This window comes from Ranitomeya variabilis, chromosome 2, assembly GCF_051348905.1.
Source record: "Ranitomeya variabilis isolate aRanVar5 chromosome 2, aRanVar5.hap1, whole genome shotgun sequence".
NCBI lineage: Eukaryota > Metazoa > Chordata > Amphibia > Anura > Dendrobatidae > Ranitomeya > Ranitomeya variabilis.
In genome coordinates this window covers 1,116,421,071-1,116,440,167 of record NC_135233.1, presented here as the reverse complement: position 1 = coordinate 1,116,440,167, position 19,097 = coordinate 1,116,421,071, and the positions used below count along the sequence as shown (strand labels likewise).

At 45.9% G+C, this 19,097-nt stretch overlaps 1 protein-coding gene across 3 annotated transcripts in view; it reads left to right on the top strand.

Moving 5' to 3' along the window:
- Positions 1-19,097, top strand: part of LOC143808882 (uncharacterized) — a 459,352-nt gene that overhangs the window by 357,748 nt on the left and 82,507 nt on the right. For 2 of the 3 annotated variants that reach the window (XM_077292049.1, XM_077292050.1), the window contains exon 2: positions 18,528-18,709. The exons of the other annotated variant lie outside the window; for it this stretch is intronic. In XM_077292049.1, coding sequence (XP_077148164.1) covers positions 18,590-18,709 — 120 coding nt within the window. In that variant the 5' untranslated portion in view covers positions 18,528-18,589. The remainder of the gene's footprint in view (positions 1-18,527; positions 18,710-19,097) is intronic. 3 annotated transcript variants of the gene reach the window in all.

The window sequence follows — 19,097 nt, the reverse complement described above, 5'->3', positions numbered from 1 at the left end:
GAATACTCAGGAAAATCTGCGAGGACGGGGCCAAAGTCATCCTCATAGCTCCTCACTGGCCGAAACGAAGTTGGTTTCCAATGTTAAGAAGATTATCAGTGGAAGAACCCCTCCTGTTACCAGAGAGAAAGGATCTTCTTCTACAAGGTCCAGTACTACACCAGAACCCAGGAGCGCTTCAGTTGGCAGCTTGGATCCTGAACGGAAGGTCTTGAGGGCAAAAGGTCTTTCAGATGACGTCATTTCTACCCTTCAAGCCAGCAGAAAGCCGGTGACATCTGCCATCTACACAAAAATATGGAAAACATTCTGTGGATTCTGTGGGAAGATGACAGTTGATACTGACCATCCAGATATCCCAAAAATTCTTGACTTCTTGCAGTCAGGATTTCAAAAAGGCCTTAGACCAAGTACATTAAGAGTCCAGATAGCGGCCCTAAGTGTATTTTTTGATTTTTCGTTATCTACCCACCCCTGGATTAGTCGATTCTCTAGAGCAGTCCAGAGGCTAAGGCCATTCATTAGGAAATCAGTCCCGCCGTGGGATCTTAATCTGGTCCTGAATTTTCTGTGTGATCAGTCCTGGGATATAACGGGAGACATAGACATTAACAAACTCTCCCTTAAAACCGCGTTTTTAGTTGCGATCACATCGGCAAAAAGATTGGGGGAACTACAGGCTCTTTCGGTACAGAACCCGTATTTGCAGATCTTTGATGATAAAATAGTACTAAGGCTTGATCCGGCCTTTCTCCCTAAAGTCGTTTCTGATACTAATATGAATCAGGAGATTGTTTTACCATCTTTTTGCCAATTCCCTAAAAATCAAAAAGAAAGATTTCTCAGTTGCCCATGACAGCACTACCAGAGAGAGGGAATCCGCCCTTCAGGGACAGGAAAACCTACAGGATAAAAGGGCGGTACCTCTCTCCTGCCTCAGTTTTGTTTCCTGTCCCTGACAGGGGAACCCTCAGGATCGGTACCTGTATCCGGAGCCGACCAGTGGAAGTATGACGGCGGGGAGGCCCCTGTCACCGCTGGCTCGGTGTCCGACGCCGCCGCTTCTGGGTCCGATGGGGCTGCAGAGCGTGCGGAGGGGAGCGCGGCTGCCTCCCCGGATTGGGGTAGGGGCTTCAGGGACCCGGCGTGCCTCTGCAGAGAGGCCTGGTCCGGAGCGACGGCCTGGTGTGTGAGAGCACCAAGATGGCCGCCGCACCGGATATAGACGCTGTCTACTTCCGGGTCCTGGGGAGCGCGCATGCGCACTGGGGACCAGCGCTTCCCTGCAACGCAGCCTGGAGGAGGGGTGATCGGCGGGCTATTTAAAACACCGCGGTGAGAGCGCCCTTTGCTGCATGCAGTCCCAATATGGCGGACAGCGATCATCAGCTCCAGCCGGCGCAGCCCTTACAGCCACCGCCGCAGCAACAGCAGCGTCACCACCAGCGCAAGTCGGGCGAGACAAAGAGAAGGACCTCTGCAGGCACCCGAAGTACCCGCTCCAGGAGCCATTCCACGCCGCAGAGTAAAGCCTCCAATATGTCCAGCCAGCCGACACCTTCTACTTCGGGTCTCATACAAGATCCCGTGCCTCCTCCAGAACTGGTATTTGTAGCTGCGCAAGATGGGTGAGTGATCTTCGTGAAAGTTCACCAAGTAATTAGGGTCCCCTTTTCCGTTTATTTTTTAGGCAAGAAAAAAAACGGAGAAAACTAAACATAGAGACTGTCCCTTATGTGGAGAACCCCTGTTACAGAATTGGGATAAAAAATTATGCGGTTCCTGTATAGGACAAGTCCTTTGTGAGGAAACCCCTAGTTTTGCCTCTGAATTACGTTCAGTAATAAGATCAGAGGTAGAAACAGCGTTTAAATCCCTTAAAGGGGAGGGGGTTAAGGAGAAAACACCTGTCCCCCTTTCTCACTCCGATCCTTCTAGCTCTGATGAGGATGTGTCAGACAAGGAAGGTTCCTTCTCCTCCTCAGACTCGGAGAGTGGAGGCCGCCACTGCTTCCCCTTAGATGAAGTAGATGCCCTTGTAAAGACTGTAAGATCTACAATGGGGGTCCTAGACCCACGTCCTGACAAAACGGTACAGGACATTATGTTTGGCGGCCTGGGCCAGAAAAAACGCAGAGTTTTCCCACTTAACGAAAACGTGCAGGCCCTGATTAAAAAGGAGTGGGAGAAGCAAGAAAGAAAAAACTCATCTGTACCCTCCCTTAAAAGGAAATATCCTTTTGCGGAAGATGATTCTACAGCATGGGACAAAGCCCCTAAACTTGACGTGGCAGTAGCTAAAGCGTCAAAGAAATTTGCGCTGCCCTTTGAGGACATGGGTACGCTAAAAGACCCCCTTGATAAAAGAGCCGACACCTTCCTAAAAGGGGCCTGGGAGTCAGCAGGGGGATGTTTAAGACCCGCCATAGCGGCCGCTTGTACTTCCAGATCTCTAATGATTTGGATAGACAATCTGGAGAAACAGTTAAGGGATGGAGTATCCCGACAAAAAGTCATCGAATCAATTCCCATGATTAGGGGGCGGCAGCCTTCTTGGCTGACTCTTCGGCGGACTCTATCAAACTGACTTCAAAATCGGCAGCCCTGTCCAATGCAGCTCGTAGAACGCTCTGGCTGAAAAACTGGCCAGGCGATCTACAGACAAAACAAAAACTTTGTTCAATCCCATGTGAGGGAAAATTTCTGTTTGGGGAAACCCTAGATGACATTTTACAAAAAGCAGGGGATAAGAAGAAGGGATTCCCTAACCTGGCCACGCCATACGTTAGACGGCCCTTTCGGAACAGGAATTTTTTCCGCAGACGCCCCCCTAGAGAACAGAACAGGTGGGATGAGGGGAGAAATAGAGACAGGGGCTTCCTTTTTGGCAACTCCCCCAGAAATAAAAAAAACCCTAAGTGACACCTCCCCCAGGGTGGGAGGGAGACTGTCTCAATACCTTCCGGGCTGGGGAAAAAATCTCTTCCAGTACTTGGATTTTAAACCTAATAAAAATGGGACTTCAAATAAACTTTACCACCCTTCCTCCCCAACACTATGTGGTCACTCCATTGAAACCTTCATGGCGGCAACAACAGGCATTGGAACTAGAAATCTCAAAACTCATAACCAAAGACGTGATCCGAGAAGTTCCATTACCGGAAAGAGGGAAAGGATTCTTTTCCCCACTGTTTCTGATTCCAAAGCCGGACGGTTCCTTCCGCACAATAATAAATCTACGGAGATTAAACGGTTACGTAAAGAATCAAACATTCAAAATGGAATCGATAAGATCTACAATAAAAAACCTGTTTCCAAATTGTTTCATGGTAGTGTTGGATCTCAGCGACGCGTACTATCACGTCCCCATCCACAAAAACTCACAGAAATACCTCAGACTAGCAGTAGTCATGGAGGGAGTAGTGAAAGAATACCAGTACAAGGCCCTCCCGTTTGGCATTTTGGTAGCGCCCCGTGTTTTTACCAAGGTGGTAGCAGAAATGATGGCCCACATAAGGGAGGAAAATGTTATTATAATACCATACCTAGACGACTTCCTGATTGTCAGCAACTCAGCCCAACATTGTCGCCAACAGTGCAGCAGAGTGATAAAAACTCTAACAGAATTAGGTTGGCTCCTAAATCTCCAGAAGTCAAAACTAGAACCGACCATGGTGCAAGAGTTTCTGGGCCTAACTCTGGACTCAGTTTTACAGGAATGTCGCCTTCCAGACCAGAAAAAAACAAAAAATCTTAAGCATTGTGTCCGGAGCTCGCTCAAACCCTCATATGACCTTAAGAGGAGCGATGTCACTGCTGGGGTCCCTTTCTGCTTGTCTCCCGGCAGTACAGTGGGCTCAGATCCACATGAGAGACCTCCAGTGGGATGTCCTGAAAAATCAGGTTACACTGAGGGGACGCCTGGAAGGTCGCATGACTCTAAGTTCAGACACTATTCGTTCCCTAGACTGGTGGCTAGATTCCAATAATCTATCAAAGGGGGTTCCGTGGGTGATAGATGTACATCGAGTAGTTACCACGGATGCCAGTCCCACGGGGTGGGGAGCTCACCTGGGAAACAGTGTTACTCAGGGGGTCTGGACAGATCGAGAATACCAGATATCCTCAAATCAAAAAGAACTTTGCGCAGTGAGCCATGCTCTGTCAGTTTTTCTTCCCAAACTACGGGGACAACATGTCCGGGTTTTCTCGGACAATCAAGTAGTAGTGGCCTACCTGAACCACCAGGGGGGGACCAGATCCCAAGCCCTGATGGAAACTACTTCCCAGATCTTCACCTTAGCCGAACATCACTTCCTATCCCTCTTGGCGCTACACATAAGAGGCGTAGTGAACAAAAAGGCAGACTTCCTAAGCCGTACCCAGCTGAAACAGGGGGAATGGGCTCTGAACCAAAAGGTCTTCGATCAGATCACAAAAATCTGGGGGGTACCAGTAATAGACCTCTTCGCCAGAAAAGAGAACAGAAAAGTAAAACAGTTTTGTTCTCTAAACCACAGAGGGAACCCCCGAGCACTGGATGCATTCTCGATTCCCTGGACTCACGGTCTGACATATGCCTTTCCCCCTTATATACTTATACCAGCAGTCCTACGGAAGATAAGACAGGACGGGGTGAGAATTATTCTAATAGCCCCCTTCTGGCCCAAAAGGGCCTGGTTTTCCTGGCTGAGAATCCTATCGGTCACAGATCCCTGGGTCCTTCCGGATCTTCCGGACCTCTTATCACAGGGGCCGGTGTTCCACCCTCAGTCGGCAAATCTACACTTGACAGCGTGGAACTTGAAAGGTCACTGCTAAGGGCAAAGGGATTCTCAGATAATTTAGTCTCCACGCTATTAAAAAGTAGGAAGACAATAACAACTAAAATCTATGGTAAAACTTGGAAAAAGTTTCTGTCCACCTCCGGGGTAAAACTACAAGATGGGGTTCCAGTGGTCAAAATATTAGAGTTCCTACAGAAAGGCTTGGATATGGGTCTATCGGTGAGCACCTTAAAGGTGCAAGTAGCAGCCTTAGGGGCGTTATACAATGATAGTATTGCCACTAACCCATGGATAGCAAGATTCATTAAAGCCGCTGTACGGTCTAGGCCAATAAAAATCAAAAACCCTCCATCTTGGGACTTAAACTTAGTACTATCAGCTCTGACAGAACCCCCGTTTGAACCCATAGATTCGATACCACTTAAAATCTTATCCCTCAAAACGGCCCTTCTTACAGCACTAACATCTGCCCGTAGGATTAGTGACCTTCAGGCTCTATCTGCGAACCCTCCCTTCACACAAATCATGGAGGATAGGGTAGTGTTGAGAACAGACCCTGCTTATCTACCCAAAGTGGCTTCCAATTTCCATAGATCCCAGGAAATAATCCTTCCTTCCTTCTGTCCAAACCCGAAAAATCAAAAAGAGGAAAAATTCCACACCTTAGACGTGAGAAGGTGTCTAATACACTACCTAGAATCCTCCCGTCAGTGTAGGAAGGAAGGCTGTCTTTTTGTCTGCTTTCAGGGACCTAGGAAAGGACTCAAAGCCTCCAAAGCCACTATAGCTCGTTGGGTTACTGATGCGATAGCCTTGGCATACTCGTCCACGGGAAACGCAGTTCCTGAAGGACTCAAGGCACACTCTACAAGGGCTATGGCGACCTCCTGGGCCGAAAGGTCGGAGGTACCAATAGATAAAATCTGTAAAGCGGCCACCTGGTCAACACCTTCAACCTTCTTTAGGCACTATCGCTTAGACTTAGCCTCTTCGTCGGACTTAACCTTCGGAAGAAGGGTCTTGCAGGCTGTGGTCCCTCCCTAAAGCAATAATCTCTGCAATTCTCTCTGGTAGTGCTGTCATGGGCAACTGAGAATAGTGTAGTTACTTACCGATAACGGTATTTCTCAGAGCCCATGACAGCACCTGCTTATTCCCCCCCCTTATCACGTGTGCGGTGAGCACTTTATTATACGAAGTGTGTGTTTTGATTTAGACACGGTGTAATCTTCATAAGTATTTTGCTAAAAATATGTGTATTTCTTGTTGTCACTAACCTGGAGGACCTCTGATGCTATGTAAACTAAACTGAGGCAGGAGAGAGGTACCGCCCTTTTATCCTGTAGGTTTTCCTGTCCCTGAAGGGCGGATTCCCTCTCTCTGGTAGTGCTGTCATGGGCTCTGAGAAATACCGTTATCGGTAAGTAACTACACTATTTTTCATAACCTTGATGTAAGAGAGTCAGTACTCAGATACCTTGATCTATCTAGACCCTGGAGACAGGACAATAACTTGTTCGTTCAGTTCAGGGGTTCAAATAAAGGGAAAAAAGCGTCTAAAGCGACTATCGCACGGTGGATAAAGTCTACAATTGATTTAGCCTACAAAGCTAAAGGTCTAAATTCCCCGGTTAATCTTAAAGCCCACTCATCTAGGGCCATGGCCACATCATGGGCGGAGAAAGGGGGGGCTACGGCAGACCAGATCTGTAGAGCGGCATCATGGTCTAATCTTAGTACCTTTTCTAAACACTATAAACTAGATGTAGTTTCGCCTCAGTTGGCCTTTGGTAGAAAGGTACTTCAAGCAGTGGTCCCACCCTAAATACCATTCTCCTTTGGTATTTCTCCAGTGTGCTGTCAGGTGGTGACCTGGAAAACAGTAATTAGACTTACTGGTAATTGTATTTCCAGGAATCCATCCTGACAGCACTGTTAGTTCCCTCCCTATTGTCTGATCTTTATACTTATGTGATGTAACATTTGTATGATTGATTATTTTGTTGTAATAAAACTTGTGTTTGCATCCATCCAGATGTGTTACTTTGGAAAAACACTGAAGGGTGGCAGGGGGAGGGTCCTTTTAACCTCTCGTGTTTCCTGTCCCATCATGGGTAAGAAGGACGTCCTCCAGTGTGCTGTCAGGATGGATTCCTGGAAATACAATTACCAGTAAGTCTAATTACTGTTTTATTAACTATTTTGTGTCACATAACTCTCTGGTTTAACAGAATAAAAATTCAAAATGTGAAAATTGCAAAATTTTCAAAATTTTCGCCAAATTTCCTTTTTTTTCACAAATAAACGCAGAAATTATCAACCTAAATTTACCACTAACATGAAGCCCAATATGTCACGAAAAAACAATCTCAGAATCGCTAGGATCCGTTGAAGCGTTCCTGAGTTATTACCTCATAAAGGGACACTGGTCAGAATTGCAAAAAACGGCAAGGTCATTAAGGCCAAAATAGGCTGGGTCATGAAGGGGTGAAGGGACGGTATCTTGAGTCTTATGTTTTTTGTGGATAACCACACCCAGTCATCCACACTCAGGTCCGGACCTGGCACACGCCTACTGTCAGCCACACGTTTGTACCTAGCATCCACACTCAACAGGCGCTGTTTAACTCTCCTCCAGACTGATGACAATTGTGTTCCTAACTGGTCCTCCTCCGGAACGCCGGAAGAGCCCCTCTGACTGAAAGTACAAAATTGAGGATGTAGCCCGTAAACACAAAAAAAACGGAGACTCCCCAGACGACTCCTGGCGGTGATTATTGATGGCAAACTCAGCCAAAGGAAGAAAGGTAGACCACTCCTCCTGGTTATCAGAGACAAAGCAGCATAAGTACTGTTCCAAATTTTGGTTCATACGCTCCGTCTGACCATTTGACTGAGGATGAAACGCCGAAGAATGAGACAACTTGATCCCCAGCCGTGAGCAAAATGCTTTCCAAAATTTTGCCACAAACTGAGACCCCCTATCAGACACGATGTCAGACGGAACCCCATGAAGTCTGACCACCTCCTGCACAAATACCTGAGCCAGAGTCTTAGCGTTAGGCAACGAAGGCAAAGGCACAAAGTGCGACATTTTAGAAAACCGATCAACAATCACCAAGATGACCGTGTTCCCAGCTGATGAGGGCAAATCAGTGATGAAATCCATGGAGATTTCCGTCCATGGCTTACTAGGTACCTCAAGAGGAAGTAGTGTGCCAACAGGACGGGAGCGGGGCGTCTTAGCCCTAGCGCACGTGGTACAAGGTGACACGTATGAGACCACGTCCTGTCGGATCTTGGGCCATCAAAACCGACGTGACACCAACTCCAAGGTACCCCTATCCCCTGGATGGCCAGCCAGGACGGCATCATGATGCTCCGCCAAAACCTTTAGGCGGAGATGAAGCGGAACAAAAGATTTGTTGATGGGAAGCTCAGATGGTACCTCCTCCTGAGCCTCAACCTCGGTAGTGAGGGCTGAAACCACAACACCCTTTTGGAGGATGGGTACTGGATCCTCCCGAGGTTCTCCTCCCGGAAAACACCTGGACAGAGCATCCGCCTTAGTGTTTTTAGACCCCGGTCTGTAAGTGACCACAAAATTGAACCGCGTGAAAAACAATGCCCAGCGAGCCTGCCTGGGGGACAGACGCTTGGCTGACTCCAAATACAGCAGATTCTTATGATCGGTAATAACCGTAACCTGATGTACCGACCCCTCCAAGAAGTGTCGCCATTCCTCAAAGGCCAACTTATTAGCCAACAACTCCCTGTTGCCGATATCGTAGTTACGTTCGGCGGACGACAGTTTCTTGGAGAAATAGGTGCATGGACGGAAACCGCTCAAGGATGAGCCTTGTGACAGCACTGCCCCCACACCAACCTCAGACGCATCGACTTCCACAACAAAAGGTTTTGATACGTCTGACTGCACAAGAATGGGGGCTGAAACAAAACTGTTCTTAAGAAATTCAAATGCGCGCACAGCAGCCTCAGGCCAAATGGAGAAATTGGTACCCTTTTTAGTCATGTCAGTTAGCGGTTTAGCAATGATGGAAAAATCCTTGATAAATTTCCTATAGTAGTTACAAAACCCAAGGAACCGCTGAAGTGCTTTCAGGTTATCAGGACGTTCCCAATGCAGCACCGCCTGCACCTTAGCGGCGTCCATTTTAAAACCAGAAGCAGACACAATATAACCCAAGAAAGGCAACTCTTGAACAGAAAATACACATTTCTCAAGTTTAGCATACAGCTTATTCTCTCTGAGAAGCTGTAACACCTGCCTGACATGATCTAAATGAGCCTCACGGTCGCAAGAATATATGAGAATGTCATCTAGGTACACGATAACGAATTTCCCCAAAACATGCGAGAACACATCATTGATGAAATGTTGGAACACTGCAGGTGCGTTAGTCAACCCAAATGGCATCACCAAATTTTCAAAATGACCCTCAGGGGTATTAAAAGCCGTCTTCCACTCATCACCTTGACGGACTCTTATGAGGTTGTACGCCCCCCTGATGTCAAGCTTGGTAAACCACTTGGCACCTGCCACCTGGTTGAACAAATCTGGTATCGGAGGCATAGGGTATGGATCACGAACCGTAATCTGGTTCAACTCCCTGAAATCCAAACATGGGCGTAATCCGCCATCTTTCTTCTTCACGAAGAAGAACCCTGCTGGCACCGGCGAGGATGACGGCCTGATGTGCCCTTTGCTCAAGCTTTCAGCAATGTAATCTTTTAACGCTTGTCTCTCCGGACCGGAGATGTTAAACATCCTAGCTTTAGGCAATTTGGCCCCTGGTTTAAACCTGATAGTACAGTCATAGGGGCGATGTGGCGGCAACTCTGAACAACCCTTCTCAGAGAACACATCCACAAAATCCAGAAGTGACTCCGGAACGCTTGAAGTCACCGCAGCCACACATGTGGCCAGGCAATTCTCCTGGCAGAACTCGCTCCACTGAATTATGTCCTGAGTTTTCCAGTCAATAACCAGGTTGTGCATAGACAACCAAGGAAAACCCAAAACCACCTGAGCAGGAAGATTCCTGAGCACCTTACATGTAACCCGCTCGGAATGTAGAACTCCAATGTGGAGTTTCACCTCAGCCACAAATTCAGTAATCTCCCCCTGAGAGAGAGGAGCAGCATTGATGGTGACCACGTGGATAGGATGAGACAGTTTTTCAATCCTAAAACCTGCTGTGCGCGCAAACTCCTCATCAATGAGATTTCTGGCTGAACCACTATCCACAAAAACAGTAATTGGCAGCTCACTGCCAGCGATAAAAACCTTAGCAGGGAGCATGCATTGAGAAACCACCATGGAGGATATACATAAGCTCAGACTGGTCTCCTCCACACCCTCTGAGCTTAGAAGTTTTCCGCCGTTGCGTTTTTCTTAGACAGCAGAGGACAGATGTTAATAAAATGACCAGTTTTACCACAGTAAAAACAGGCTCCCTGCTTCCTGAGCTCAGGGGCTCGACGCATCACATGTGACACCCCTGCGATTTGCATAGGCTCTGTGGGCTCACCTGCAGCAACCTCACGTGAACCTAAACCCTCTCCCATAGGCAGTGTCTCATGCTCCCCCTGACGCAAACGGCGATCAATGCAGACAACCAGACTCATAGCGGAATCTAGAGAAGTAGGAGTCTTTTATATCAGAAGGGCTTTTTTAACCCTTCCAGAAATCCCATGTATAAACTGACTCCGCAATGCTGGATCATTCCATTGTGTATCGATCGCCCAGCGACGAAATTCAGAACAGTAATCCTCTGCAACTCGCTCCCCCTGGTGAATAGTGCGTATCTTAGACTCTGCTAGAGCCATTCTGTCAGGTTCATCGTAGATTTTTCCAAGAGAGGAAAAAAAACTCTCCACAGAGTCAAATGCAGCAGAATCAGATGGCAAAGAAAACGCCCATGCTTGGGGATCCCCGCTTAACAATGACAACACCAGGCCCACACGCTGAGCCTCATTACCCGAGGAGATCGGGCGCATACGGAAATATAGTTTGCAAGCTTCACGAAAAGAAACAAATTTACTGCGTTCCCCAGCAAATTTTTCAGGCAAAGGAAATTTAGGCTCAGCAACTCTTCCTGTTGCTCCAGCTTGCACATTAGATACTGCTAGTCCCTGTTGCTGTACTGCCCCCCTCAACTCAGTGACCTGTAGGGACAGCGCCTCCAACTGGCGGGTTATGGAAGTCATGGGATCCATGACAAACACTAAAAAAAAAAAAAGAACCCCCCCCCTTTTTTTTTTTTTTTTTTGTTGTCGGGCTGATTATAATGTCACGGGGAGACTAGGTGAGCGAGAGCTAATAACCCGGGCCCCTGCAATTTTCCTCAGACTAGGGAAATCCTGACTGACCCTCTACCTGGAGTTTACACTGATGGTGTGCATGTCCAGGCCTCGAACCTCACCCTGCCTCCTTTTTCAACCCTAGGATGAAACCACCGCCCACCACCCAGTGAACAGATCATACACCAATACCCACAGTTAGAACAGACAAGGATAACGGAAAATATACACCACGCCGCAGTCACTCAGGTATACACTATAAATGCGCAGGGCAAAATAAATACAAATATAGGAAGGAGTAAATAAGACAGAGGAAAATACACCACCAGCAAGGAATCTCCAACCACCAGCTCTCCACTCCAGACCGAGATAACAACGCACAAGACAGAAGCTATAATCGGCGACGCCCAATGATCAGGAGAACTATTTAAAGGCAATGGGGGTGGCCCAGGTTCCAATCCGAGCACCAGGTAAATTAACCCCGGACCATCTACAGTCATGGCCAAAATTTTTGAGAATGACACCAAAATTATATTTTCCCATGATCTGCTGCCCTCTGGTTTTTATTAGTGTTTGTCTGATGTTTATATCACATACAGAAATATAATTGCAATCATATTATGAGTACCAATAGGTTATTTTGACAGTTAGAATGAGTTAATGCAGCAAGTCAATATTTGCAGTGTTGACCCTTCTTCTTCAAGACCTCTGCAATTCTCCCTGGCATGCTCTCAATCAACTTCTGGACCAAATCCTGACTGATAGCAGTCCATTCTTGCATAATCAATGCTTGCATTTTGCCAGAATTTGTTGGTTTTTGTTTGTCCACCCGTCTCTTGATGATTGACCACAAGTTCTCAATGGGATTAAGATCTGCGGAGTTTCCAGGCCATGGACCCAAAATCTCTGTTTTGTTCCATGAGCCATTTAGTTATCACCTTTGCTTTATGGCAAGGTGCTCCATCATGCTGGAAAAGGCATTGTTGGGCGCCAAACTGCTTTTGGACGGTTGGGAGAAGTTGCTCTTGGAGGACATTCTGGTACCATTCTTTATTCATGGCTGTGTTTTTAGGCAAGACTGTGAGTGAGCCGATTCCCTTGGCTGAGAAGCCACCCCACACATGAATGGTCTCAGGATGCTTTACAGTTGGCATGAGACAAGACTGGTGGTAGCGCTCACCTCTTCTTCTCCGAATAAGCTGTTTTCCAGATGTCCCAAACAATCGAAAAGGGGATTCATCAGAGAAAATTACTTTGCCCCAGTCCTCAGCAGTCCACTCCCTGTACCTTTTGCAGAATATCAGTCGGTCCCTGATGTTTTTTCTGGAGAGAAGTGGCTTCTTTGCTGCCCTCCTTGAATCCAGGCCTTGCTCAGAGTCTCCGCCTCACAGTGCGTGCAGAAGCACTCACACCAGCCTGCTGCCATTCCTGAGCAAGCTCGGCACTGCTGGTAGTCCGATCCCGCAGCTGAAACAGTTTTAAGATACGGTCCTGGCGCTTGCTGGTCTTTCTTGGGCCCCCTGGAGCCTTTTTGACAACAATGGAAGCTCTCTCCTTGAAGTTCTTGATGATGCGATAGATTGATGACCGAGGTGCAATCTTTGTAGCTGCGATACTCTTCCCTGTTAGGCCATTTTTGTGCAGTGCAATGATGGCTGCACGTGTTTCTTTAGAGATAACCATGGTTAACTGAAGAGAAACAATGATACCAAGCACCAGCCTCCTTTTAAAGTGTCCAGTGATGTCATTCTTACTTAATCATGACTGATTGATCGCCAGCCCTGTCCTCATCAACACCCACACCTGTGTGAATGGATCAATCACTAAAACGATGTTAGCTGCTCCTTTTAAGGCAGGACTGCAATGATGTTGAAATGTGTTTTGGGGGTTAAAGTTCATTTTCTGGGCAAATATTGACTTTGCAAGTACAGTAATTGCTGTTAAGCTGATCACTCCGACATTCAGGAGTATATGCAAACTGCCATTAGAAAAAATGAAGCAGTAGACTTTGGAAAAATTAATATTTGTCTCATTCTCAAAATTTTTGGCCATGACTGTAGATAAAACCTAGCCGACGCCAATGAGCAAATAGTGGTCAAAAGCGGAATTACCGCTGTCTGTCGAACGACCTGGTCTGAACAGCGTCCGACGTGACAATATCCCATTGAAATTCCTGTCCCTCAAAACATCCCTGCTCCTCGCCCTCACCTCTATCTGCTAACCCTCCTTACACACAGTTTTTAGAGGATAGGGTCGTTCTCAAAATAGACCCAGCATACCTCCCGAAGGTAGCATCCCGGTTCAACAGAACTCAAGAGATATCTCTTCCCTCCTTTTGTCCTAACCTTAAAAATGAGGAAGAGTCCTTACATACACTGGATGTTAGGAGATGCCTCATGCAGTACTTAGAAGCCACCAGAGAAAGTAGGGAGGATGCCTCTCTTTTTGTGTGTTTTCAGGGTCCCCGGAAGGGGAAAAAAGCCTCCAAAGCCACTCTGGCGAGATGGATCACGGAGGCTATTAGCCTGTCAGATTCATCAAGTGGAATGTCCGTCCCGGGAGATGTCAAGGCTCACTCAACAAGAGCAGTAGCAACTTCTTGGGCGGAGAAGGCCGGAGCTTCAATTGACCAGATATGTAGAGCTGCTACCTGGTCCTCACCTTCTACATTCTATAGGCACTATAGATTGGACCTTATCTCTTCTTCAGACCTGACTTTGGTAAAAGGGTTCTGGAAGCGTTGGTCCCTCCCTGAATGTACAATCTCTGCAAATCTCTCCGTGGTGCCGTCATGGGGGACAGAGAAAAATATAGTTCTTATCGATAACGGTATTTCTCTGAGCCCATGATGGCACCCGTACATTCCCTCCCTTCACTGATGGGTGTGCACATTAACATAGTGCCATATGCTAATTGTCTAAATAAGTCACGCGGTATCTCAATTAAGTTTAATGTCAAAGTAAGACTCTATCTCCTAGTCTCCCATCGTTCTCTAGTAAACAACTGATGAAGGAGAGAGGTACCTCTGTAGGTTTCCGGTCCTTGGTGGGCGGATCCCCTCTCTCCGTGGTGCCGTCATGGGCTCAGAGAAATACCGTTATCGGTAAGAACTATATTTTTCTTTCACAGAAATGTTCCTTTAGACCCAAATGTCTTTATTTTCCCCCTTTATCAGGAGAGAATGGCCGTATAATCTGTTGTGCCAGTTCTCCTGAGTGCACTGATTCCCCGTATGTGGGGGGAACCAAACGTCCAATCTAAGTATATTATTCTACATCCAGTCAATGTAACAGAAATAATGGAGGAACTAAGATCTTTGGAGGATTTGTACCGTATTTATCGGATTATAAGATGCACTTTTTTTTTACACCAAATTTTTTGGGGAAATGGGGGTGCGTGTTATAATGCAGGTATACCTTACCGGTACCGTTGCTGCCGCTGGGATGAGGGAGCGTTCGGATGTGCGGCGGGTGGTGTCAGCGCTGAGATCTCCATCTGCACATCCACTTCCCCCGGCGGCCATTTTCCCGGACTCCACCGCACAGGAAACCATTAAACCGTGGGGGCTCTGGCCTTTCAGAAAATGTCGGCGGAGCCCCCCCGCAGAATCACCGGACACCCGCAGTGGAGCGCCGCACATCGAGCACCCCCTCATCCCAGCGCGCAGCATCGCTCCACTCCTCCTCCTCCAGCAGCGACCCTGGGACCCCGCTTCACCGCAGCCACCACCCCCCGTAAATAAGACGCATGGAATATAAGAAGCACCACCATTTTATGAAAAAAAAAAAGTTTTTCCTATTTTTCTCCTCAAAATTTGGGGTGCATCTTATAATCCGAAAAATCCAGTATATAATTTCCAAATTGGGGAGACCCCCAAGTAAACCCTCTCTAGAAGACCGTTATTTCTATGAATGAAAATAAAGAATATACAAAGGGTATAGAACGTTTTGTCCCTGATCTGTCTCAGAGGTCTGCAGTGATTTTATGCTGTGTTGTAGCACATTTAACCCCTAGCGTTCCCCCAACACATGTCACCCCGCTGGCGTCGTCAGGGGAAGGGACACAGGCGATGACGCTGCTAACACGGCGAAACGTTGGGGACTCTAGGGCTAAAATATATTGTGCGATTCTGCCAATATGTCTCCACATCCCGGGCGCTGCACACTTCTGAGATTACCGACAACACGTTTTATACCCTTTGTCTTTACTTAATGGAAATAAAATTACATTTCATGGTCTTATAGTGAGGGTTTATTTGGGGTTCTCCCCAGTTTGGAAATTACATCCAATCAATTTTGTAATTTGCTTTATTAAAAATTCCCCTTCATTGCTCCCAGTCCTGCTAATCGTACAATGTACACTATGTTCCAAATTATTATGCAAATGACATTTTTCTCAGATTTTCCTAAATGGTCGGTGCAAATGACAGTCAGTCTAATAAAAGTCATCACCTGTTAGATTATACATGGAATTTTATTGAAGAAACCTCCCAGTGATAACAGTATAATCTCCAAAATGAATAAAAACTTAAAATGCACTGTTCCAAATTATTACGCACAGTAGAATTTCTAAACATTTGATATTAAGAACTGAAAAGTCTCATTTGTGGAATTTGCAGCATTAGGAGGTCACATTCACTGAACAAAAAAGCTATTTAACTCCAAAACCTCCTAACAGGCCAAGTTACATGTTACCATAGGAATCTTTGAGATCACCTTCACAATTCCTGCATCCATTGAGTTTCTGCTTGTATTTCTTTGCATGAAGTCGGAATAGCCTCCCAGAGCTGCTGTTTGGATGTGAACTGCCCCCCACCCTGATAGATCTTTTGCTTGATGATTCTGCAAAGGTTCTCTATAGGGTTTGAGGTCAGGGGAAGATGGTGGCCACACCATGAGTTTATCTCCTTTTATGCCCATAGCAGCCAATGACTCAGAGGTTTCTTTGCAGCATGAGATGGGGCATTGTTAGCATGAAGATGATTTTGCTCCTGAAGGCCCGTTTCTGCTTTTTATACCATGGAGGAAAGTTGTCAGTCAGAAACTCAATATACTTTGCAGAGGTCATTTTCACACCTTCATGAACCTTAAAGGGCCCTACCAGCTGTTTCTCCATGATTCCGGCCCAAAACATGGCTCCTCCACCTCCTTGCTGACGTCACAGCCTTGTTGGGACATGGTGGCCATCCACCAATCATCCACTACTCCATCCATCTGGACCATCCAGGGTTGCTCAACACTTATCAGTAAACAAGACTGTTTGGAAATTAGTCTTCATGTATGTCTGGGCCCACTGCAACCGTTTCTGCTTGTGAACACTGTTTAGGGGTGGCCGAATAGTAGGTTTATGCACCACAGCAAGCCTTTGAAGGATCCTACACCTTGAGGTTCGAGGGACTCCAGAGGCACCAGCAGCTTCAAATAACTGTTTGCTGGTTTGTAATGGCTTTTTAGCAGCTGCTCTCTTAATCCGATGAACTTGCCTGGCAGAAATCTTCCTCATTATGCCTTTATCAGCACAAACACATTTGTGCTCAGATACAGCCACACATCTCTTAACAGTACGATGATCACTCTTAAGTTTTCGGGAAATTTCTAATGTTTTCATCCCTTCACCAAGGCATTGCACTATTTGATGCTTTTCAGCAGCAGAGAGATCCTTTTTCTTTCCCATGTTACTTGAAAACTGTGACCTGCTTAATAATGTGGAACATCATTTTTAAGTAGTTTTCCTTTAATTAGAATCACCTGGAAAACTAATTATCCCATGTGTTTAAGATTGATTTCAGTGATCCATTGATCCCTGAGACACAATACCATCCACAAGTTTATTTGAAAAACAAAACCATTAAATCTTTATCACACTTAAATCCAATTTGCATTATAATTTGGAACACAGTGTATAACCACATATAACCTTTTCTGTTCGTCAAATAATAGAGAGGAAGGTCAGAGAGTATTTAAAAATTAATTGTCATGGATTGGGGGTGACCTTTGGCCAGCACCCGGCTATCACATGTACAGGGGGCTTATCTTAGTTATCCCTCCACTGCTACAATGTGATGAAAACACAAACCAGGCTACTGACCTCTCAATTTACCGCAGGGGCTTATTTTAGGTATCCCACTGCTGCTACAAATCACGAACTGCAGGGATTTATGTATATCCCGCTTTCCAGTTCCACTTCGGATCTTGCAGCTCTCTGGCACCCCCTTACCCTCAGGTCAGTCAGGGAACTACACCTAGGATAATTAGTCGCCGGATGGGCCGCTTCACTGTGGACTGGCTAGCAGGCACGCTGCAGTGAGGGAATTATACATGCTCAGGCCGCAGCCAGACAATAGCTCCTGATGAAGACCGGCGAAACGCGCGTTGAGGCGGCAGGTCGGGGTTTGCAGCTCTTACTACATGTGAGTGTTAATTAGGTTTATGCACTTACTATTTACTTGCACGATTGCACTTTTTGTTAAGCTCTGCGGGACACACTCTGATATTGCCCCTTTGTTTGATCTCACAGACAGTCTGTATATGAAGACAGTCCTATAAAGCCATGCACTGCTTCCTAGTCATGTTCGGACCCCTGATGGGACCAGTTGATTTTTACTTGCGGCTATGATACCCACTTATTATTAGGTTAACAGAGTGCATAATTTATACTAATGCTAATTGTTGTGCATATAACATCTCACTTTAAAAGACATAATATCTTATCCCCCTATAGTCCTGCCATATTTTTTTGTGTTACTCTGATCTGATTTTAATAATTTTTGGATAAATAAAAATTAATAATTTTCTAAATACTCTCTGACCTTCCTCTCTATTATTTGACAAATAGAAAATGTTATATGTGCTTATACAATAATTGAGAGATGCTCAGTACTATGTAGATGATGCCGTTATTTTGGGAAAACCCTATCTAATCGTTCAATGTGTTTATTTTTACTTCACTTCCTGTTACACTTCGAGAAGTCTCAGAGCAGGTGTCACAGAGGCAGGGGCCGCACTCACTTCACCCAGCGCCTCTTGCCCCTCTTGGGACAGGATGTTATCATAGGACATTTCTGCAGTTATTTCCACATTCAAGCATCGCTGCCCTCTGAAGGCGTCCTGGTTCCATAGCACTAAATGGAACTGTGAAGAGGCGAGTGCAGCGCTGGCTCTCTGCTCCTTCCTTACCGGCACTGCACTTACTGCGAGGATGGAAGTAGTAAATGACTCCAGCGCCACATCACAGCTTCTAACTCCCCCCTCAAACCTATCATTATAGGACAAGTAATACTTTTAATGAGCTGCATTTTTGAGTTGATATACTGTATATTGTCTAACTGGGCAATTATACAGATAAATTAAGAGTTTTCAGAGAACGGTTTGTAAGTTGTGAATGTCACTGATGATTATTCCCTTGTTTGTTCTGCAGACTTAGCTTCTATAAGATCGGAACCTGTCAGAAGAAATCACTCAAGATCAACCAGTATTCTTATGTTTCAATCCGAAACTGTGAACCTGCATGACAGACCAAAAATGCACAAAGGCAAAAGTAACATCACCAGAAGAATAATAGACTTAGCCGTGGAGATCATCTCCCTGCTGAGCGGAGAGGTAAACTGCTCCATATGTCTATTATCTGCTGAGCGGAGAGGTAAACTCTTCTATATTTCTATTATCTGCTGAGTGGAGAGGTAAACTCTTCTATATTTCTATTATTATCTGCTGAGTGGAGAGGTAAACTCTTCTATATTTCTATTATTACCTGCTGAGTGGAGAGGTAAACTCTTCTATATTTCTATTATTATCTGCTGAGTGGAGAGGTAAACTCTTCTATATATCTATTATTATTTGCTGAGTGGAGAGGTAAACTCTTCTATATTTCTATTATTATCTGCTGAGTGGAGAGGTAAACTCTTCTATATTTCTATTATCTGCTGAGCGGAGAGGTAAACTGCTCCATATGTCTATTATCTGCTGAGCGGAGAGGTAAACTCTTCTA